General features: G+C 33.6%; 2 protein-coding genes and 1 pseudogene across 5 annotated transcripts in view; all 3 read left to right on the top strand.

Annotated features, from left to right (window-relative positions):
* The window catches only part of LOC150035519 (uncharacterized), a 27,989-nt gene extending 17,827 nt beyond the window's left edge, over positions 1-10,162 (top strand). For 2 of the 3 annotated variants that reach the window (XM_090314832.1, XM_090314833.1), the window contains 9 exons: positions 2,317-2,370; positions 2,463-2,563; positions 2,776-2,881; positions 3,046-3,109; positions 3,459-3,529; positions 5,583-5,673; positions 6,191-6,456; positions 7,033-7,233; positions 9,841-10,160. In XM_090314832.1, the coding sequence (XP_090170958.1) occupies positions 2,317-2,370; positions 2,463-2,563; positions 2,776-2,881; positions 3,046-3,109; positions 3,459-3,529; positions 5,583-5,673; positions 6,191-6,456; positions 7,033-7,233; positions 9,841-9,876 (990 nt within the window). In that variant the 3' untranslated portion in view covers positions 9,877-10,160. Of the gene's footprint in view, positions 1-2,316; positions 2,371-2,462; positions 2,564-2,775; positions 2,882-3,045; positions 3,110-3,458; positions 3,530-5,582; positions 5,674-6,190; positions 6,457-7,032; positions 7,234-9,840 lie in introns of all 3 variants that reach the window. The other variant, XM_090314834.1, reaches the window with a different exon arrangement.
* LOC150035520 (cytochrome P450 704B1-like) lies at positions 9,879-13,813 on the top strand. Its single transcript, XM_090314342.1, has 4 exons — positions 9,879-9,920; positions 11,470-11,853; positions 12,425-12,625; positions 13,634-13,813. The coding sequence occupies exons 1-4, from the start codon at positions 9,879-9,881 to the stop codon at positions 13,811-13,813; spliced, it is 807 nt and encodes a 268-aa protein (XP_090170468.1).
* A 6,929-nt stretch (positions 13,814-20,742) lies between these two features.
* LOC120079343 (putative pentatricopeptide repeat-containing protein At2g01510 pseudogene) lies at positions 20,743-24,579 on the top strand (annotated as a pseudogene). Its single transcript, XR_016530200.1, has 2 exons — positions 20,743-24,277; positions 24,488-24,579. The product of XR_016530200.1 is annotated as a putative pentatricopeptide repeat-containing protein At2g01510 pseudogene (transcript).
* Positions 24,580-24,648: the final 69 nt, after the last annotated feature.

Consider the following 24,648-nt stretch of genomic DNA (forward strand, 5'->3'; position numbering starts at 1 on the left):
TACTTGCTAGAAGATCCACTGGTATTGTCTCTGAGATCTTTAGGCATGCAACTAATTGTTTCTTCGTCGGGTAGAGGTTTTGCACGTGCGACGTAAGTCCTACGATTAGTCTGCAAAATAGACACATTGGTGCGACATAACTCATGATATGCGGTAAGTAGGTGTTTTTGAGATGGTTCAGCGCAAGTTTATTAACATGAATTCTTAAGAAGATTGACGCATATTCTTCTTATCTATCATCATTATACTATAATAAATTGTATTTCTACAAGTTATCAGGTTGGCCAACACCTTTTGACATTTCACATGGGCAACTATTTGTTTTCCCATCTTTTCATGCAAGTCCGCCCCTTCCCCAAGCTTCTTTCTCCATCCACTATAACTTGTCCTTCTCTTCAAATTTCAGCACATCCAACCTCCTCGTCCTCCCATCGACTTTGCCCACCAATGCTTTCGTCAGTTGTCATTTTTTGATCTGTCAGACTCTCTGCCACCCTAATCAATGAACTATCGGTGTCTTCTCTCTCCATCGTGGTCAACCTATTGGGAAAAATCTTCCACTTCTATTGCATGAACAAGCAGAAAAATAACTAAAAAAATTGAAAGAAAACAATAAAATTGGAAACACAATAATTAACGTGAAAACTCCAACTCAACGGAAAACAATAGCCCATCAAACAGATTCATTATGCGAAAAAATTTTATATTCTCAGAATAATTCTTTCCTCGACCCAATTATAACATCACTTTCTCAAAGCTTTTGACTACTCATACCCTTTTTCCCACTTTTGAATTAGAGAATGCAAAAGGGAATTTAACTAGACTTAGTACACCTAAGCTTAAAATGTTTCTAACTGAGATGACTTGAAACCAAAGACATAGATTCCTTTTATAATGCTTGGAGCCCATGACTTTTTTTAGCTTTTCTGATGTGGGATGATTGCACTGCTACTATTTTACCAAAACCCAACACAACCTTCCACTACAACTTTGAGAAGCAATATTTTCTTCGTCCAATCATTGGAGACTTTTGACACATTCGGCTTCTTCAATCGAGTTGTCATTTGTCTGACACCACCTTTTCCATTGGTATTTTTCTCCTTTTTTCATTCTTTGTATATGCAACTTTTTTTCTTTTTCATCATTCGAACGTTTTTATTTCACTTGTCACTTTGCCTCCTCGACCTTATGTCCATCGGTGAGTTTTCTTTGCTTGTCTCGACCTTTTTCTTTTGGGTAGGTTTTCTTTTTGTCTTTCCTCCTCGACTTCTTCATCTTCCCCGTTTGGTTTCCATCTTCGATTGAACCATAAAGAGTTCCACAGGTCTGAGACATTAGCAATCTTAGAATGATTGTCAATTGTAGATTTGTTTACAAACTTGAAATTCTCATTCCATTTTTGCTCTTTAAGTTTCTCGCAATTACTCCTCCCGAACTTTTCTCTTTTTCGTTATGCGCTTACAATCTGCAACCCAATTTTGAAGTTGCTCCCATGTCCATGGAGTTTCTCCTCTATCCGTCATATCACATTTGCGATTAGCAGTTTGTTTTAGGCACTCGCTTCATGTCCATGGTTCTTGTTCTCCCATTGCCCAAAAGAAAAAAAAGAAAGAAAAAAGTAGTACTCCCAAGAAAGAACGAGCATTGATACCAATTTATTAGGATACTTCCTAATTAGAGCTCTTAAGAACGAGAAAATTCAAGAACACTTAAATATGGAAATATGCTATAGTATAAATTAAAAGTAACATGACAACCTAGCCTTATGGGAGGGCTAGTAGTCTCTCCTAAATTTACCAAATGAAATTCCACAAAATTTGGCACCCTCTTCCCAACCTCACTCCCTCTATTTATCTATAAAGCACTGACACTCCTAAGGTGGCCAAGTGTCGGTGTTGGACATGTGTCCGACACTGCCACGTCCTGACACGTCGCCAACATGTGTCCGACACGCCTTATTTTATTATTGTTTTTTTAATTTCTAGCACGCCCCGAAACGGTTGGACACTTGAAGGGCACGACTGCGATACGTTCCAGACAATGGACTTGCAAAATTAAAATGAAAAAAATAAAGAAACTGCCATTTTTAAGCCCAAAGGCTTATAATATCAGCCCAACCCAAAACTTAGCTTTTATGGTAAATATGTAGAACTGACTGCACAATTTATCTACTCATGTCGCAATCAGGTTAATTTTCTTGAAAGGATCGAAAGCTTTCACTTGTTAGAATTGTTAGTGTGAATATGTGCAGTCTTGATGCGAAGTGATTGCCATTTGAATGCAATTCTTGATTTAAATGCATTTTTCTTTTATCAGGGTAGTTTTGATATGATATGCAGTGGGAGGGATAAGATTGAAACTCCAGATCAGGTGAAACTCTTTCTTCCCAGAATTTTCATTTTGAGACATCTTAGTTGTAGTCAAGGCATTAATTGACAGTTCGCTTCTATTTTCAATTTAAGCAAGCTGAAGAAACTTCTCAGAAGCTTGATCTGGATGGCCTTGTTGTAATTGGTGGAGACGATTCCAACACAAATGCCTGTCTCCTCGCTGAAAACTTTAGGTATTTTTCAGAACTATGAAATTTTTTTATTGCGTCCCTCGTTTTTGCTCTCTCTTTCACACTCTCATTGTCATATATGGATAAACTATTATATGTTATTTTTATTGCAGAAATATAAGGTTGAGTAATTAATTACCCTAGGTTACCATTTTTTTTTTGTGTGTGAAACTTTGTTATCTATATTCCCCTTCTTTCCGTTGTTTTCAAATTAGGAGTAAGAATTTGAAAACCCGAGTGATTGGTTGCCCAAAAACTATTGATGGTGATCTCAAATGCAAAGAGGTCCCCACAAGTTTTGGATTTGAATCTGCTTGCAAGGTACTCATTTCTCTTTTTAACTACTTTAGAATTCATATTTCGTTTGGACTCAACTTTGGTGACTGTTGCAAAGTTGAAGTAGTTTCTTCAAGAATTCAAGGAAAAAATGGAATGTCGCATTCATGAGTTGAGATTCTTAATAGGCTCTGTTGATGTTTATGCAGATATATTCAGAAATGATTGGTAATGTGATGGTTGATGCTCGATCTATAGGAAAATATTACCACTGTAAGCAATTTACTTAATGAAATTGAAACTAAAAATAGTTCTGATGTGCTGACATGTTCACAATAACTGAATTATTGACGTTGCCAGTATTTCATGTTCAGATATGTCCACTTTTTTAAAAATATATATTTATAAATAAATAAATAATATTAATAATAAAGCTCATCTCGTTGCTTCATCTGTAAAAAACAGAGCACTTCTCTCTGCTCAATTTTATTAACCTTCTCTATTTGATCTACCTAATGTGAGATTGTACTTTTCCATTGTTGTGATGTTGATACCTTTTTGTTTCTCACTCAAGTTTCAATTTTATTATCATATGGCATTAACAGTGTACATATATCCATAGTTGGACGACTTATGGGCCGTGTTGCTTCTCACATCACACTGGAGTGTGCTTTGCAAACTCATCGAATAAAGGTAGCTGCTTTATTTAAACTACTTAAGATAGAAACCTTTGTCAAGGAGGACATTTATCTCGACATGCTTTAACAGAGAGAAATCTTTGTCAAGAAGGGCATTTACCTCCACATGCAACCCTAGGGTTGTTTATTCTCTTTGAGGGCTAGATTTTGTCTCAGTAATTACTAATAATCTCTGTAATAGATACTCTCATGTAACCATGAAAATTGAAATTGTTGAGTCAGTTAATATATTCTGTTTCAGAATTTGATCTTCTTGCATTTTTACATGGAATGGTAAATATCAAACAAAACTTAAGGGTAAAGATGAAAATTTGTGATAAACAAAGGATTCATGGAATTAATATGGTGCAATGGAACTAAGCATTGACATCCCATATCATATTCAATTGCCTAAGTGATATCGGATGCCTCTTTTCGTCAGTCTTGAAAAAATTGTTCTCTACCACCTAGTTGTAGTTGAGTCATGGAGATTTATTGGTTTTGAATGTATGCAGGCGAAAAAATTTCTGATAAAAAATAATATGTTTTGAATGTTGACTAATTTATTAATAGAGCTTTAGTTTATAGGGTACATCGAATTTACAATGTGTTTTGCAAGTTGCGGCTAAGAAGCTTAGCTTGAAAAATGTTACAAACTACATTGTCGATGTAATTAGTAAATGTTCTGAACGTTGTTATTAATTATGGTGTTGTACTTATTCCCGAGGTTTGATTGACTTCATTCCGGAGGTATTTCTCTTGTTATTGTAACTAATTGTGTTTATTTCTTTTGGTTGTATTCTCCCTATCCACTAAACCCAAGATTCTCGGGATCAATATATCATTCTTGAACTGATATCATTTATAACCCGCTTTCTACAGGTGCAGTAGCTTATTTCGGAACTCAATGAAATTCTTACCTATGATATTATAGATGAGGATAGGTTATGGAAAAAAGAATATTATAGATGAGGATAGGTTAGGAAAAAAGAAACTTACTACTCAATTTCATCACCTTTTTGAATTTTTCCCACAAGTAATCCAAGAACAATTGTTGCTTGAAAGAGATCCAACCGACAATGTCTAGGTAATTGTTTTTTCTTTTTGTTTTATATATGTCTTTCCATGAAACTGAGTTGGAAAAGAGAAGGCGAGAAGGTGCATATAATGGGCGGCCAATTCAAGGGGCAGTCACATTTCTTTGGGTACTTATTCTATTCGTGCTTGAACTTTTGCTGTTTTAGTTAAACGCTCATGTTTAATAATTTAGTGGTAACACATATTATATTTAGCACTTGGGTAGTAGGCAAATAAGTTGAGATCTCAAAAACATGCATGTTGGTAAATGCATTAAGATCTTTTAGATTCGTATTTGATAATTAGAAGGTACCAAGTATTTAGACTTCCATTATGAACTGGTAAAGAAAATGGTCAATCAAGTGATGGGTTAGGCTTACAGTTAATTGACTTTCAAATGTAAACTTACAAACGGTACGAGCGAATGGCCACGAGATGATACGTAAAAAATTGTACTTTGCTGGTTAGTGCTTTGTGTGCTGTCTTTGTTTGTTTCTTCTTTTGACTTATTGGTACGAAGGGATGTGTGGTTTACCCACGAACTTTGATTCAACTTATTGCTATGCTTTGGGTTACACTGATGGAGCTCTCATCCATTCTTGAACTCTTGCAAATGAATTGATAGTTGATCAATATGTTGAGTCATTTTCCCCAATGAACGTTGGATTTCTTTTATTGTTTTCTTTATTTCCTCCAATGCTACAGGATCTAAGTAGTCATTTTGTCGGATTCTTTAATATGTTTTAATCTCATGATGGGTATAGGACTCATCCATTTATTGGCATACGTATTGAATGTAGATACTGTCACTGTCCAATATTTCTTTGATGAAGTGTATCGGTTTTAACGTGTTTGGTTCTATCATCTTGAACCACGTTATTTGCTATACTTATTGCAACTTTGTTGTCACAGTAGAGCTTCATCAGTTGATCACACTCCTGACACAGATTTGACAGAACTTTCTTTAACCAGATTTCTTCATATATTCTCAGACTCATAGCCATGTATTCTGCTTCAACACTGCTTCTAGCGACTACCCTTTGTTTCTTACTTCTCCAAGTGACAAGATTTCCCCACAAAAAGGTACAGTACCCAAATGTTGACTTTCTGTCTACAATAGAGCTTATATCTTATTAGTAAACACAACACTTCAATTCAATAATATCTACAAATATTATAGATCCTATTGAATGAACTGTGTTTACAAATAGGATTACAAGATTACACATATTACACAAAAGAATTACAAGAGCTAGAGAGTCTAATATGCTAATTTATAGCAAATATTTACTATAACAATGTGAAAGAAATTTATAGTAAATGATAGAAACATTTAGAACAAAATGTTGTTATAATGAAACCCAATCAATTTGATTGGGTCTTTACAATTTACTTTGAGCTTTTTTTTTTTAGAAAAATAAAAATTTGAAGATTATATAGAATTTGAAATTCACTAACTTATGTTATGCTATAAGATGATAGATAAAACATGACATATTGTCAAGATTTATTGAGTTGGGCGAAGACCCAAACAACTTCACATACAAAAGCTTAAGAGATGTTGTTCTTAACTTCGTTATTGCTGGACGTGATACAACAGCTGCAACTCTTTCATGGGCTATTTATATGATAATGACTCATTCTCATGTAGCCGACAAACTTTACTCAGAGCTCAAAAGTTTCGAAGAAGAAAGAGCTAAAGAATACAACATTTCATTGCTTCAATATCAAACAACTGATCTTCAATCATTTGAGAAAAGAGTAATGCAGTTTTCAGAACTCCTTAATTATGATTCACTTGCTCGATTACATTATCTGCATGCTATCATCACTGAGACACTTCGTCTTTACCCTGCAGTCCCTCAGGTACAAACTATTACTAGTTGTTAAATCATTACAAGTAAGGTCATGTTTACACCGGTTGAAAAGTAATCCATCAATGGTAATATAAAAATAGCCCAAGTTGATTATTTTTGTTATTGTTTACCTGCTTTCCGTAATCATATTGAGATGTGGGGCCGACCTTAATCAAATCTATAATCTAATTGAGAAATAAAAGATGTTCAATCTGATTGCGGTTGAAAATTATGTGGAACCTACTATCTTTATCGTTACGATTATCGTAACCGTTACAAATATTGTTACTGTAACAATATGAAAATTATAAATTTGCCACATTTATTCTTACTTTTACTGCTACCATTACCATTACTATTACCGTTAAGGTCAAATAGTATCGGTAACGGTAACAATAAAATGTAACTAATTCATAATTCTAGGTAAACACAATCAAAAGCAATCCGATTGTTTTTGCGATTCAGGCCTATTATAATTCATCCGTCAATGAAATATCATTCCAATTATACCAATTTTCATTACGGTTTGATAAACGTGACCTAAATCCCGTTTTCATCAATTTTATGGGTTTTAATTGTTGTTTAGGATCCAAAGGGAATTTTGGAGGATGACGTATTGCCAGATGGGTCAAAGGTAAAAGCTGGAGGAATGGTGTCATATGTTCCTTACTCAATGGGAAGAATGGAATACAATTGGGGTTCTACTGCAACTTCTTTTGACCTTAAAAGATGGCTTAAACAAGGCATTTTCTACAATGAATCTCCGTTCAAGTTCACAGCTTTTCAGGTGATTCCATTATTATTATTGTTATTATTTTTTTGGTTGAGAATACCGTTATTCAATTATACATAATTAAAATAAAAAGAAAATCATATGAAAATCAACCCAAATAACCCTTATTAAAAAATGAACTCAACCCAACCCAACCATAAAATATTTGAGTTGGGTTGATTCGCGTTAATCAAATCCTTTATTTAAAATTTTTTTCTAAACAAAAAAAGCAAAATGTAAATATGTAAAAATCTAATTTAATTATTTTCATATATTGAATTAAGATTAACATCTCAATTTCAATTTATATAGTGAAAAATTTATTTCTAAAGTGCAAAAAAACTACTTTTAAGAGTTGTTGAAAAATAAATTATAAAAAAATATTGGAAATAAATAAAATTAAAATCAATATATGTATAAATAATTGTATTATAAGTAATAAAAAATATATTTTGTAAAGTTAATAATAAATTCGGGTTGGTTCGGGTTGGTTTGGATTATATTAGGTGAACTCATAAACCAACCCAACCCATAAAATTTTTATTTATTTGAACCCAACCTAACCCAAATGAGTTGATAACCCAACCCAAATCGCATGAATTGGGTTGGGTTTATCGATTTTTTTGGGTCATCAGATTTCTTGAGCACTTCTAATTTGACCAATGGTTTAAAAAATTAAGCCAAATTGTGAAAACTAACAAAAGTAGAATTTAAAAACTTGTATTTATTTTTAGAATTTCGCTAAGAATTTAACTAATGTACTCAAGAAAGATACAAATCATTATAAGTTCACGTCATCGATTTTTTGAGCACCCCTAATTTTATCAACTGTAACGACCCGACCTTTAGGACTTAGGTAAGGTCGTTACTAAAATAAATGCATGCAAAGAATTTAAAACGACGCTCAATTATTTGAAATAAATGCTAATTAAAACAAGAGAAGTTCAAAAGACATTTATTAAATACAACAATAATAGGGTACCCATAATCATAAAGGTTAAATTTACATATGAAAAACAATTCTTAATAATAAGTTTCAGACATCAAAACTAAACATTAAGATAAACATGAAAAGAACACTAATTCTCATGATGCGGAAGCGTAAAAACTAGTCCCAATGACTCGATCATGAATTCCGCTGCGCCATCGCCGGTGCATCTCTACCCTTACCTGAAACATCAATATAAGAAAGAATGAGTATGAAATACTCAGTAAGTAACCCCGCCACTGGGGTCAGGCTAGGCATCTATGTTCTTTAGATACCCATATATGGCATATAAACATATGGAACAACCTAGAGACTGAGTTCTATCCTATTGTAGTTAAGTATGCCAACAAAACTAGTGAATCCCGAAGAAAACACAAAACTGGTGAATCCCAAAGGAAACACAAACTGGTGAATCCCAAAGGAAACACAAACTGGTGAATCCCAAAGGAAATACAAAACTGGTGAATCCCGAAGGAACCACAAACATGTGAATCTAAAAAAAAACACAAAACTGGTGAATCTCGAAGGAAACACAAACTGGTGAATCCCGAAGGAAACACAAACTGGTGAGCATCTAACTAATTAATGAGGATATTCACACAGTCTTAACGTACTAAGATTCAACATTGTACAGTTCTAAAACATACATAAAAATTTTTGATACTATGGTTTCATCACATACACATATTTATTAATAACATATTATACATCATCCATGTATAACTTACATCATAAATCCACAACATGCAAGTATGCCTCAACACCAGCAGATCAGACATCGACATATGAAAACACATACTAACGATCAAGTTCTTAGGTGTGTATGTAAACAAATCAGAATTCGTGCTAGAACGTACTTTGATTCAGGTCATACTGTCAATCAACATACTAACATTTACCATAACATACACTTATCATGCTAGCATACAACTAAAGCCTGGCCCATGGGCAGTTCTAGTAATAAGATTATTTACCTTAATCGAAGATCCACAGATAAATTCCGACAACCAAACGATGACCGCGGTTTGAAGTAACGACCCTAACATACGAATACGACCATTAAATTTCAATCCAATAATAATTGCGACACCTCAGATTCAAAACCACAATACCTAAAAGCTTACCCAAAGAACTTGATCAACAACCACTCCAAAATCTCCTTCTAACAGATTTTAAATCCCAATGGACGACAATTTGAAACCTTAAAGATACAAGGGTTAAGTCAAACTTAATTCAGTAATCAAAGCGTGCCCACAAACCAACAATAAGGACCATAACTCTTACCAAAACTCTTGTCGAATGATCTTGAATCCGCTGGACAGTCGCTGCTGTAATTTTCCAAGAATTTTACGAAAATACAGAATTTGAAAAATGAAAAAAAAACTTGGGATGTTACATCAATGGTTTAAAAAAAAATTAAGCCAAACTAACAAAAGTAGATTTTAAAAACTTGTATTTATTTTTAGAATTTGGCTAAGAATTTAACTAATGTACTTAAGAAAGATACAAATCATTATAAGAAATAAGGAAAAAATAAGCTTAATTTTAAAAAATTAAAAACGAAAAACGAAATGATTATCAAACGGGATCCATTAATATGAAACTTAATGTGAAATAATGGTTTTGACATGCAGGCTGGACGAGGAAAGACTCGGCATATCTACAAATGAAAATGGCTCTTGCTATTTTGTGCAGATTTTACAAATTCAGTTTGGTGAGTGGGCATCGAGTCAACTACAGAATGATGACTATTCTCTCTATGGCCAATGGTTTGAATGTTACCGTAGCTCTACGCTCTTAAAATCACTCTATTTAATTGCAGTTTCATGAACAATCAACCAAAAACATGTAATAAATCTCACTACAAATTTCAACATCGTGATTCCATTTCATGTTCCCATCTGTCATTTTTTAAGAAACAAACAGAGAGAAAACCAGAATAATGTGAAAATGTTGAATGATATTATTTCCTGTACATAGGCTCATATATAAAGCAACTGTACATATAAGGAAACGAACAAAATTTCAACCATATTCCATGATTAAAGAGGGAAATTTTCAAGCAGTTAGTGGTAGAATATTGGATGAATTATACAACAAACCTAACATCCCTCCTCAAGCGAGTGAGTGAGATGAACACTCGGAGTTTGCCACGAAGTTCTGCAAATTTTGCTTTGGAGAATGGTTTGGTCAAACGGTTAGTAATTTGGTCACTAAGGATACATAACGAACATCAAGTTGACATGTTAGAATTTTACCATAAATAAAATGAATATTTAATTGGCTGACGAGGAAAAGGGCACTCATGTTATCATACCAGAGGATGGATGTGCGAGAAGGACGAAGGTCAACTTCTATGAGTAAGGATTCAAGCCAACAAATATGTGTTGTAACTCGAGCTAAAGCTCTATATTTGTACTTTGTACTCAAACGAGCCACAACATGTTGTTTTCTCGAGATCCATGTTGTGTATGTGTAAAATATGGGAGTGTACCTATCAAACTTTTATACTCAGTGAGATTAAGAAGAAGATCTCCATCATAAGCTGATGAAAAATTTCCAACAATAACAGGTTTGGGGTTGGTTTAAGGAGCTGGAAATTCAATTTATGCAATAAATCAAAGATGTATTTACTTTGGCTAAAGATAATAAACCTTCTGAAGTTCGGTATACGTCAAAACCAAGGAAGAAACTCAAGTTACCAATATAGTTTAACGTAAATAAGCAATTCAATTCACCAATAAATTTGGTAATAACATGAGGATCATTTCTTGTTACAACTATATCATCAACATAGACCAGTAAGAAAATAATAGTGGTTTCAAACTTGAAGGAAAGAAACGAGGTATCATCCTTAGAGTTGCAAAAATTCGAACCAAGTAAGACATTAATTTTGAAGCAGTCATACTAAGCTCGTGGGACTTGTTTTAGTCCATATAGAGAATGATTCAATTGACAAACAAAGGTAGGATACTACACCTACAAATCCCTTAGGTTAGGCTTGAAGAGAATCGAATTTCAATAGAAGCGATCGATCAAAATGTTCTTATATCGTGGGAGTCTAATATGCTAATTTATGGAAAATATTTACTATAACAATGTGAAAGAAATTGATAGTAAATGATAGAAACATTTAGAACAAAATGTTGTTATAATGAAACCCAATCAATTTGATTGGGTCTTTACAATTTACTTTGAGCTTTTTTTTTTTGTTAGAAAAATAAAAATTTGAAGATTATATAGAATTTGAAATTCGATGATAGATAAAACATGACATATTGTCAAGATTTATTGAGTTGGGCGAAGACCCAAACAACTTCACAAACAAAAGCTTAAGAGATGTTGTTCTTAACTTCGTGATTGTTGGACGTGATACAACAGCTGCAACTCTTTCATGGGCTATTTATATGATAATGACTCATTCTCATGTAGCCGACAAACTTTACTCAGAGCTCAAAAGTTTCGAAGAAGAAAGAGCTAAAGAAGACAACATTTCATTGCTTCAATATCAAACAACTGATCTTCAATCATTTGATAAAAGAGTAATGCAGTTTTCAGAACTCCTTAATTATGATTCACTTGCTCGATTACATTATCTGCATGCTATCATCACTGAGACACTTCGTCTTTACCCTGCAATCCCTCAGGTACAAACTATTACTAGTTGTTAAATCATTACAAGTAAGGTCATGTTTACACCGGTTGAAAAGTATTCCATCAATGGTAATATAAAAATAGCCCCAGTTGATTATTTTTGTTATTGTTTACCTGCCTTCCGTAATCGTAATGAGATTGGGGCCGACCTTAATCAAATCTATAATCTTATTGAGGAATAAAAAATGTTCAATCTGATTGCAGTTGAAAATTACGTAGAACCCACTACCTTTATCGTTACGATTATCGTAACCGTTACAGATATTGTTACCGTAACAATATGAAAATTATAAATTTGCCACATTTATTCTTACTTTTACTGCTACCATTACCATTACTATTACCGTTAAGGTCAAATAGTATCGATAGCGGTAACAATAAAATGTAGCTGATTCATAATTCTAGGCAAACGCAAAAGCAATCCGATTGTTTTTGCGATTCAGGCCTATTATGATTCGTCCGTCAATGAAATCTCATTCCTATTATACCAATTTTCATTACGGTTTGATAAACGTGACCTAAATTCCGTTTTCATCAATTTTATGGGTTTTAATTGTTGTTTAGGATCCAAAGGGAATTTTGGAGGATGACATATTGCCAGATGGGACAAAGGGAAAAGCTGGAGGAATGGTGACGTATGTTCCTTACTCAATGGGAAGAATGGAATACAATTGGGGTTCTACTGCAACTTCTTTTGACCCTGAAAGATGGCTTAAACAAGGCATTTTCCACAATGAATCTCCGTTCAAGTTCACAGCTTTTCAAGTGATTCCATTATTATTTATTTATTTTTTCTTGAGAATACCATTATTCAATTATATATAATTAAAATAAAAAGAAAATCATACGAAATTAATGTTCCGTTTGATAACCATTTCGATTTCTATTTTTGGTTTTTAAAAATTAAGTCTATAGACTTACTTCCACCTCCAATTTTTCTTAAGTTGTTATCTACATTTTACCTAGGGGTGTTCATGGTTGGGGTATTCATGGGTAGGGTTGAAAGACTTTTTAGACCCAACCCAATTGTTCGGGTTGTAAATTTTAATATTTGAATTGGGTTGATTTGGGTTAATCAAATCTTTTATTTAAAATTTTGTTCTAAAAAAAGCAAAATGTAAATATATAAAAATCTAATTTAATTATTTTTATATATTGAATTAAGATTAACATCTCAATTTCAATTTATATAGTGAAAAAATTAATTATAAAGTGCAAAAAAACTACTTTTAAGAGTTGTTGAATAATAAATTATTAAAAAATATTGGAATTAAATAAAATTAAAATCAATATATGTATAAATAATTGTATTTTAAGTAATAAAAAATATATTTTGTAAAGTTAATAATAAATTCGGGTTGGTTCGGGTTATATCAGGTGACCTATGAACCAACCCAACCCATAAAATTTTTATTTATTTGAACCCAACCCAACCCAAATGAGTTGATAACACAACCCAAATCGCATGAATTGGGTTGGGTTTATCGATTTTTTTGGGTCATCAGATTTCTTGAGCACTTCTAATTTGACCAATGGTTTAAAAAATTAAGCCAAATTGTGAAAACTAACAAAAGTAGAATTTAAAAACTTGTATTTATTTTTAGAATTTCGCTAAGAATTTAACTAATGTACTCAAGAAAGATACAAATCATTATAAGAAATAAAGAGAAAACAAGCTTAATTTTAAAAAATTAAAAACGAAAAAATGAAATGATTATCAAACGGGACCCATTAATATGAAACTTAAGGTGAAATAATGGTTTTGCCATGCAGGCTGGACCAAGGATCTGCATGGGCAAAGACTCGGCATATCTACAAATGAAAATGGCCCTTGCCATTTTGTGCAGATTTTACAAATTCAGTTTGGTGAGTGGGCATCGAGTCAACTATAGAATGATGACTATTCTCTCCATGGCCAATGGTTTGAAAGTTACCGTAGCTCTACGCTCTTAAAATCACTCTATTTAATTGCAGTTTCATGAACAATCAACCAAAAACATGTAATAAATCTCACTACAAATTTCAACATCATGATTCCATTTCATGTTCCCATCTGTCATTTTTTAAGAAACAAACAAAGAGAAAACCAGAATAATGTGAAAATGTTGAATGATATTATTTCCTGTACATAGGCTCATATATAAAGCAACTGTATATATAAGGAAACGAACAAAATTTCAACATATTCCATGATTAAAGAGGGAAATTTTCAAGCAGTTAGTGGTAGAATATTGGATGAATTATACAACAAACCTAACATACCTCCTCAAACGAGTGAGTGAAATGACCACTCGGAGTTTGCCACGAAGTTCCGCAAATTTTGCTTTAGAGAATGGTTTGGTCAAACGGTTAGTAACTGAGGATACATAACGAACATCAAGTTGACGTGCTAGAACTTTATCACAAATAAAATGAATATTTAATTGGCAGACGAGGAAAAAGGCACTCGTGTTATCATACCAGAGGATGGATGTGCAAGAAAGACGAAGGTCAAATTATGTGAGTAAGGATTCAAGCCAACAAATCTATGTTGTAATTCGAGCTAAAGCTCTATATTTGTACTCTGTACTCGACGAGCCACACTATGTTGTTTTCTCGAGATCCATATCGTGTATGTGTAAGATATTGGAGTGTACCTATCAAACTTTTATACTCAGTGGGATTAAGAAGAAGATCTCCATCATAAGCTGATGAAAATTTTCCAACAACAGTAGACTTGAGGCTGGTTTAAGGTACTGGAAATTCAATTTATGCAACAAATCAACGATGTATTTACTCTGGCTAAGGATAATAAACCTTCTGTAGTTCGGTATACGTCAAAGCCAAGGAAGAAACTCAAGTTACCATATCGTTTAACGTAAATAAGCAATTAAATTCACCAGTAAACTTGGTAATAACATGAGGATCATTTAATGTTACAACAATATCATCAACATAGACCAATAAGAAAATAATAGTGGTTTCAAACTTGAAGGAAAGAAACGAGGTATCATCCTTAAAGTTGCAAAAATTCCAGCCAAGTAAGACATTTAATGTAAATATGTAAAAATCTAATTTAATTATTTTCATATATTGAATTAAGATTAACATCTCAATTTCAATTTATATAGTGAAGAATTTATTTCTAAAGTGCAACAAAACTACTTTTAAGAGTTGTTGAAAAATAAATTATAAAAAAAATATTGGAATTAAATAAAATTAAAATCAATATATGTATAAATAATTGTATTATAAGTAATAAAAAATATATTTTATAAAGTTAATAATAAATTCAGGTTGGTTTGGATTATATTAGGTGAACCCATGAACCAACCCAACCCATAAAATTTTTATTTATTTGAACCCAACCTAACCCAAATGAGTTGATAACCCAACCCAAACACCATGAATTGGGTTGGGTTGATTGATTTTTTCGGATCATCGATTTTTTGAGCACACCTAATTTTATCAACTGTAACGACCCGACCCCCTAGGAGGGTAAGGTCGTTACTAAAATAAATGCATGAAAAGAATTTAAAACGACGCTCAGTTATTTGAAATAAATGCTAATTAAAATAAGAGAAGTTCAAAAGACATTTAATAAATGCAACAATAATAGGGTACCCATAAATCATAAAGGTTAATAAATACATATGAAAAACAATTCTTAATAATAAGTTTCAGACATCAAAACTAAACATTAAGAGAAACATGAAAAGAACTCTAATTCTCATGATGCGGAAGCGTAAAAACTAGTCCCCGTGGCTCGATCATGAATTCCGCTGCGCCATCATCGGTGCATCTCTACCCTTACCTGAAACATCAACATAAGAAAGAATGAGTATGAAATACTCAGTAAGTAACCCCACCACTGGGGTCAGGCTAGGCATCTATGTCCTCTAGATACCCACATATGGCATATAAACATATGGAACAACTAAGAGACTGAGTTCTATCCTATTGTAGTTAAGTATGCCCACAAAACTGGTGAATCCCGAAGGAAACAAAAAACTGGTGAATCCCAAAGGAAACACAAACTGGTGAATCCCGAAGGAACCACAAACTGGTGAATCCCAAAGGAAACACAAAACTGGTGAATCCCGAAGGAAACACAAAACTGGTAAATCCCGAAGGAAACACAAAACTGGTGAATCCCGAAGGAAACATAAACTGGTGAATCCCGAAGGAAACACAAACTGGTAAGCATCTAACTAATTAATGAGGATATTCACACAGTCTTAACGTACTAAGATTCAACATTGTACAGTTCTAAAACATACATAAAATTTTTTGATACCATGGCTTCATCACATACACATATTTCTTAATAACATATTATACATCATCCATGTATAATTTACATCATAAATCCACAACATGCAAGTATGCCTCAATACCAACAGATCAGACATCGACATGTGAAAACACATACTATCACATACTAACGATCAAGTACTTAGGTGTGTATGTAAACAAATCAGAATTCGTGCCAGACCGTACTTTGATTCAGGTCATAATGTCAATCAATATGCTAACATTTACCATAACATACACTTATCATGCTAGCATACAACTAAAGCCTGGCCTGTGGGCACTTCCAGTAGTAAGATTACTTACCTTAATCGAAGATCCACAAATAAATTCCGACAACCAAACGATGACCGCGGTTTGAAGTAACGACCCTAACATACGAATACGACCATTAAATTTCAATCCAATAATAATTGCGACACCTCAAATTCAAACCACAATACCCAAAAGCTTACCCAAAGAACTTGATTAACAACCACTCCAAAATCTCCTTCTAACAGATTTTAAATCCCAATGGACGACAACTTGAAACCTTAAAGATACAAGGGTTAAGTCAAACTTAATTCAGTAATCAATGCGTGCCCACAAACCAACAAAAAGAACCATAACTCTTACCAAAACTCTTGTCGAACGATCTTGAATCCATTGGACAGTCGCTGCTGTAATTTCCCAAGCATTTTACGAAAATACAGAATTTGAAAAATGAAAAAAAAAAACTTGGGATGTTACATCAATGGTTTAAAAAAAATTAAGCCAAACTAACAAAAGTAGATTTTAAAAACTTGTATTTATTTTTAGAATTTGACTAAGAATTTAACTAATGTACTTAAGAAAGATACAAATCATTATAAGAAATAAGGAAAAAATAAGCTTAATTTTAAAAAATTAAAAACGAAAAACGAAATGATTATCAAACGGGATCCATTAATATGAAACTTAATGTGAAATAATGGTTTTGACATGCAGGCTGGACGAGGAAAGACTCAGCATATCTACAAATGAAAATGGCTCTTGCTATTTTGTGCAGATTTTACAAATTCAGTTTGGTGAGTGGGCATCGAGTCAACTACAGAATGATGACTATTCTCTCTATGGCCAATGGTTTGAATGTTACCGTAGCTCTACGCTCTTAAAATCACTCTATTTAATTGCAGTTTCATGAACAATCAACCAAAAACATGTAATAAATCTCACTACAAATTTCAACATCGTGATTCCATTTCATGTTCCCATCTGTCATTTTTTAAGAAACAAACAGAGAGAAAACCAGAATAATGTGAAAATGTTGAATGATATTATTTCCTGTACATAGGCTCATATATAAAGCAACTGTACATATAAGGAAACGAACAAAATTTCAACCATATTCCATGATTAAAGAGGGAAATTTTCAAGCAGTTAGTGCTAGAATATTGGATGAATTATACAACAAACCTAACATCCCTCCTCAAGCGAGTGAGTGAGATGAACACTCGGAGTTTGCCACGAAGTTCTGCAAATTTTGCTTTGGAGAATGGTTTGGTCAAACAGTTAGTAATTTGGTCACCGAGGATACATAACAAACATCAAGTTGACGTGTTAGAACTTTACCATAAATAAAGTGAATATTTAATTGGTAGACGAGGAAAAGGGCACTCATGTTATCATACCAGAGGATGGATGTGCGAGAAGGACGAAGGTCAACTTCTGTGAGTAAGGATTCAAGCCAACAAATATGTGTTGTAACTCGAGCTAAAGCTCTATATTTGTACTCTGTACTCGAAGAGCCACAACATGTTTTCTCGAGATCCATGTCGTGTATGTGTAAGATATTGGAGTGTACCTATCAAACTTTTATACTCAGTGGGATTAAGAAGAAGATCTCCATCATAAGCTGATGAAAAATTTCCAACAACAACAAGTTTGGGGTTGGTTTAAGGAGCTGGAAATTCAATTTATGCAATAAATCAAAGATGTATTTAATCTGGCTAAGGATAATAAACCTTCTGCAGTTCGGTATACGTCAAAACCAAGGAAGAAACTCAAGTTACCAATATCGTTTAACGTAAATAAGCAATTCAATTCACCAATAAATTTGGTAATAACATGAGGATCATTTCTTGTTACAACTATATCATCAACATAGACCAGTAAGAAAATAATAGTGGTTTCAAACTTGAAGGAAAGAAACGAGGTATCATCCTTAGAGTTGCAAAAATTCGAACCAAGTAAGACATTAATTTTGAAGCAGTCATACTAAGCTCGTGGGACTTGCTTTAGTCCATATAGAGAATGATTCAATTGACAAACAAAGGTAGGATACTACTCACCTACAAATCCCTTAGGTTAGGCTTGAAGAGAATCAAATTTCAGTAGAAGCGATCGATCATCCTTCCATTAATTTCGATTAAGAATTCGAAATATAGAGAAGGCAAACATAAAATTTAAGCGTGCTTTTCCTATTTTGTAAAAAATAGAGAGATGTAGAAAATTTACCCTTGAAGACCAATTCTTCAAGAAATCCTTTAGCAATTTTCTCCCATGAATGGATATACCCTTTCTATCAACAAGGACACCACCATTAAGCTTTCCCTGCAATTCTCTGGCAAGGACTTGGTTTGTGGGAACCACTTTTGGAAGACTAAGGGAAGAAATTGTTTTGCAAAGAAACATTTGAGAACTCCCTTCACAACTTAACTCTGTAGCCCAAACATAGACTTACTAATTAAACTCATCTCCAAAATTTGTTTAACTCCACGTAAAATTTTTACCAACTCAACTTATTAATTCAAGTCTCCGCACCAAACTCATACTTAAATAATTTCTCAATTTTTTGAGACTTAAAAAGGTCTATTTGGAAATCTTGAAAATCAAACAAACACCCATCTTAAACTTGAATTTCAAAAAGCTCTGACTAAAATCACCTTTTACAATGTAAAATAGAATTTCTACTTTTTTTCATTCGAATTAGGACACCAATCCCAACTGAGCCCCCTCCTAATTTTCGCTCTAATTAGTTAATTAGCTCAACGTAAAGCTCATACTAGCACTTTCTTGCAGATCGATCTGGACTTACCATTGTTGCTATGCAATCGTAGTATTAGGAGTATAGTTTCAATAATTTATAAATTTATTTGATTAATAGAGGTTTGTAGGCAACAATAAATCTCTATCATCGAATAATGAATATGTTTTTAAATACAAATTGAAAATTCAAATTCATAGTATTTCATAGTAAGTTTTATAATAGTTTGACATTAATTACTTTATAAGCATCTGTCGAACAAAACAAACTTATATAAAAAATACTTTTGGGAAAATGTAACAAATTTACGACAAAATAAAAAATGACTTTTTGAATAATATTTTTTCTAGACAATCCAAATAAGTCCTAATTCATTTTTTTTATGTTAGAAAAAATCAAATGACATGTTTAAAAAAGAACATTAGCATTTATTATTGTTTTTTTTAACCCCATATTACAAAGATAGACAAAAAAAAAAAAAGTGATATTCCATATTTCATATGAAAGATGTAGATAATACATTTACATTTGCTTTAAAAAAAAAATTAAGATTAGGACAAATAGATGCATTTTTTTAAACATGCATTCTCAATTTTGGACACAATGTTGTTAAAATTTTCTATGCCATGCTTATGAATAGTGGAACATACAAATGCCTTAAACCAATTAACACACATGCATAAATTAACCTAAAATTTGACATAAGATGCTATATCAAATTTTAAACTCGTTGATGACGTAGTTATTTTTTGTACATATTTTGAGTATACATCATTAATGTGAAAATATATTGTAATTTTATTGTTTGTATGAAACAATATTATTTTATCTACCCCAACTCCAATGATTACAAGCAGGAAATTAGAAAACATATGTGAAGTTTTTAAGTTGACATATCAATTGAGTGTTGGAATTTCAAGAAAATATGTGTGTAGTCAAATGTTTGACTAAAATGTTAGAGTAAACAAAAATAACCAACCAACTATTATACTTTTTTTAAGATATAAAAAACTACACTAGATACTCTCGACTTGATAACTTAACATAAACTTACTAACTAAACTCAACTCCAAAATTTTTTTAACTCCACATAAAATTTATACCAACTCAACTTATTAATTCAAGTCTCCGCACCAAACTCATACTTAAATAATTTTTCAATTTTTGGAGATTTTAAAAAAGTCTATTTGGAAATCTTGAAAATCAAACAAACACCCATCTTAAGTTTGAATTTTAAAAAGTTCGGACCAAAATCACCTTTTACAATGTAAAATAAAATTTCTACTTGAGTAATTAAAATGCTTACATACTTTTATTTGAAGTACTTTTGAAAATTTTGGAGAAACTATAGAGAAAAATTTGTAATTTAATCTATATTAATTTTGAATTCAATTAGAGAATATGATTTTTTTTTTTTTTTTTTTATAAAGAAGAAGAAAAATATAGAATATGAATTCAATGTCAAAAATCGAAAGAACAATGATTCTCACTCTTTATCATACCAATTTAATTTTTTTTAAAAAAATAAATATATACATTATTTCCAGCTTTGACTTGAGAGTGTTTTCCATTTTGAAATAGGATTGGTTTGTTATTTATTACAGCCAAGATACAGTGTAAAACTCCCAACGGCCAAAATTTCGAAACCTTGTCCGAGAGACGTTGATCGAGTCCCCGAACCAGTGCAGGAAGAAGACGATGCTCCCATGGCCACCGATCATCGCTCTGCCTCCATACGCAGGAAGGAGGAACCATTTGCCTTCTCTGCTTCTCCAATCTCATCTCCGATCCCCTCTCTCCCATAGTTCACGTCTCCTACGCACTCTCCCAGTTCTCCCCATTCCTCCAAACCTTCCTCACTTTCCATTCTCACTTCATTGTCGCTCCCTTCGTCGCCGCACTCTGCTCCTTCGATGATGACGCCATTGCTCGCCAAGTCACTGATCTTGTTCGTCACCTCTTTAATGTTACTGAAGTTAACGTTGATGGATCTCTTTGCGACGATTTATCGCCAGAGTTTCGGATCGACTTTCTTCTGGCGCATTGTCTTGGAGAAACTCAACCGTTACAGGGCCAAAATTTTGAAACCCTACCGATCATCGCTAGGCCACCGATCATCGCTCTGTCTCCATACGGAGTAAGGAGGAACCATTTACCATTTGCCTTCGTTTATTCTCTAACTTCAACGAAGCTCAATCTTATTCCCTTCACTTCCATTCTACTTTTGAATCAAGTTTTTTCACTTCGAAATGCTCTGAAGACGCCAATACTTCAGAAGAAGACGCCATCATTAATCATTCAATACACTTCTCCAAATGTAACGAATGGCTGTCTCAACATGTAAGACATCTTCAGGTTGAAAATCAATTTCCTTACCCCCTTGCAGTTTGCAATATTCTCTTCTGGGTTGTAGTCTGAAGAGCAGGTAAGTCTGTTAATGATGGATTTAAGATTACCCATTAGTTTTCTTGTTGTATGTAGCTTTTCTAAATTCGGGTTGATTGTATGAGGTACACTGTTCAATGCTAAGGCAAACTCGTTAGCTGGTGTTAGACATACATACGTGGTATTCAATTCTGTGGCTAAATGGTGATTGAATTTCTATGAAGCCATATGGAGCGACTTTAGTTCAAAACCTTGTTCTAAGAAACTCTCCAGCTCCAAAGCCATCCTTGAATGGTAATCATTTTATTGATGCCCACATTGTTAAAACTGGCTTCAATGCAAATATTTGCCGCTCTAACTTCCAGGTCAACGATTTTCTCAAGAGAGGAGATCTTTTTCACGCACATCAGGTGTTTGATCAAATGCCTTGCAAGAATATGATCTTTGTCAACATGATGATTTCTGGTTACCTTAAGTTTGGGAAATTGTCTAAAGCTAGAGAGTTGTTTGATGGCACGGTGGAACGTACGGCAGTGTCATGGAAAATTTTGATTTGCAATCTAATCAATCTAAAGAAGCTTTAAAGCTTTATGCTGATATGAGAAGAGGAGGGATAGAACCAAATTATATGACTCTAGTGACTTTGTTATTAGGCTGTGGTGAACTGGAAACTCAGAATGTGATTGTTCAAATTCATACCCATGTCGTTAAACTTGGATATGAGTACAATCTCATGGTTTGCAACTCGTTGGTTGATGCTTATTGCAAAACCCATTGCTTTTGTTTAGCTAGTCAGCTCTTCAAGCAGATGTTAAGCAAAGACACAGTAACCTTCAATGCATTAATGACAGGTTACTTAAATGAGGGATTGAGTGAAGAAGCAATAAAGCTCTTCCTTGAACTGCATAGTAGTGGAATAAAGCCTTCAAATTTTACGTTTGTAGCCCTCCTATGTGCTGCTGTTGGTCTAGATGACACAAAGTTTGGACAACAAGTTCACGGTCTTGTTCTCAAGACCAACTTTGTTTGGAACGTGTTTGTGGGAAATGCATTACTAGATTTCTACTCAAAGCAGGACCAAGTGGATGAGGCACGGAAGCTTTTTTATGAGATGCAGGAGTTGGATGGAATATCATATAATATAGTCATTACAAGCTATGCTTGGAATGGGCAATTCAAAGAATCGTTTGATCTTTTCAGGAAATTACAGTTTACTAGATTTGACTGGAGGCAATTCCCTTTTGCAACACTATTGATTGTAGCTACATAGTCTTAATTTGAGAATGGGTTGGCAAATACATTGTCAGGCAATTGCAGTTGGAGCAAATTTTGAACCTGTGGTAGAAAATGCTTTGGTTGACATGTATGCAAAATGTGATAGAGATGAGGAAGCTCCGAAGATATTTGATAATATTGCGTCCAAAAGTACAGTGCCATGGACTGCAATGATCTCAGCCTACGTTCAGAAGGGAAAAGCATGAAGAAGGAATAAAGGTATTCAATGACATGTGAAGAACTGGTGTGCCTGCTGATCAAGCAAGCTTTGCTAGTATCCTAAGAGCATGTGCAAATCTGGCTTCAATTTGTTTGGGCAGGCAACTGCATTCATTGCTAATTCGATCAGGGTTTATGTCCAATGTATATTCTGGAAGCGCGTTGCTAGATACATATGCAAAATGTAGTTGCATGACAGATGCGATAAAATCTTTTGGAGAGATGCCCGAGAGGAATTCTGTCTCGTGGAATGCTTTAATCTCAGCTTATGCACAGAATGGGAATGTTGAAGGCACACTCAATTCATTTCAGCAGATGATTCAGTCAGGCTATAAGCCAGATTCTAAGTTTTCTCAGCGTTCTGTCAGCTTGCAGTCACTGTGGTTTTGTTGAAGACTTTGACACTTCAACTCCATGACTCAAATTTATGAAGTCACTTCTAAGAGAGAACATTATACATCAATGGTTGATGTATTGTGTCGAAATGGAAGATTTGATGAAGCTGAAAAGTTAATGACTCAAATGCCATTTGAGCCTGATGAGATTATGTGGTCTTCAGTATTAAACTCATGCAAAATTCATAAGAATCATGAATTGGCCAAGAAAGCAGCAGATCAGCTTTTTAATATGGAAAATCTTCGAGATGCTGCTCCTTATATCAACGTCTAATATTTATGCAGTAGCTGGTCAGTGGGACAATGTTGCAAAGGTCAAGAAGGCAATGAGGGATGGAGGGGTTAGAAAGGTCCCAGCCTATAGTTGGGTTGAAATCAAACATTAGACTCACGTATTCTCTGCAAACGATAAATCCCATCCCCAGATGAAGAAGATTTTGAGGAAGATTGATGCATTGGCGAAGGAAATGGAGAAGAAAGGATATAAGCTAGACTCAACTTGTGCCCTTCACGATGTGGATGAGGTTATTAAAATTGGGTCTCTTAAATACCACAGTGAACACTTAGCGATTGCGTTTGCTCTACTCAACACACCAGATGGGTCGCCAATCTTGGTAATGAAAAACTTGAGAGCTTGTACAGACTGTCATGCTGCAATCAAGGTGATCTCACAGATTGTTGAATGGGAAATTATTGTTAGAGATTCAAGTAGATTTCATCATTTTAAAGACGGGTTTTGCTCCTGTGGAGATTATTGGTGACCATAAAATCTAATGAGCAGTCTAAACTTTAGGTAATTGGTGGAGATGATTCCAACACAAATGCCTATCTCCTCGCTGAAAACTTTAGGTATTTTTCAGAACAATGAAATTTGTTTATTGCGTCCCTCCTTTTTGCTCTCTCTTTCACACTCTCATTGTCATATATGGATGAGCTATTATATATTATTTTTATTGCAAAAATATAAGGCTGAGTAATTAATTATTCTAGAGTACCATTTTTTTTGTGTGCAAAATGCTGTTATCTATATTCCCCTTCTTTCTGTTGTTTTCAAATTAGGAGTAAGAATTTGAAAACCCGAGTGATTGGTTGCCCAAAAACTATTGATGGTGATCTCAAATGCAAAGAGGTCCCTACAAGTTTTGGATTTGATTCTGCTTGCAAGGTACTCATTTCTCTTTGTAACTGCTTTAGAATTCATATTTCGTTTGAATTCAACT

Source organism: Benincasa hispida, chromosome 6 (genome assembly GCF_027475165.1).
Source record: "Benincasa hispida cultivar pf3 chromosome 6, pf3_genome.v1.1, whole genome shotgun sequence".
In the NCBI taxonomy this organism is placed as follows: domain Eukaryota; kingdom Viridiplantae; phylum Streptophyta; class Magnoliopsida; order Cucurbitales; family Cucurbitaceae; genus Benincasa; species Benincasa hispida.

What these genes read in the sequence shown, in the direction of transcription:
- LOC150035520 (XM_090314342.1), top strand. Translation starts at nt 9,879, where the DNA reads ATGGCTCTTGCTATTTTGTGCAGATTTTACAAATTCAGTTTG. An exon ending in GATTTTACAAATTCAGTTTG is followed by an intron (nt 9,921 to 11,469) that starts GTGAGTGGGCAT and finishes ATTCGATGATAG; the next exon opens with ATAAAACATGACATATTGTC. An exon ending in TTTACCCTGCAATCCCTCAG is followed by an intron (nt 11,854 to 12,424) that starts GTACAAACTATT and finishes ATTGTTGTTTAG; the next exon opens with GATCCAAAGGGAATTTTGGA.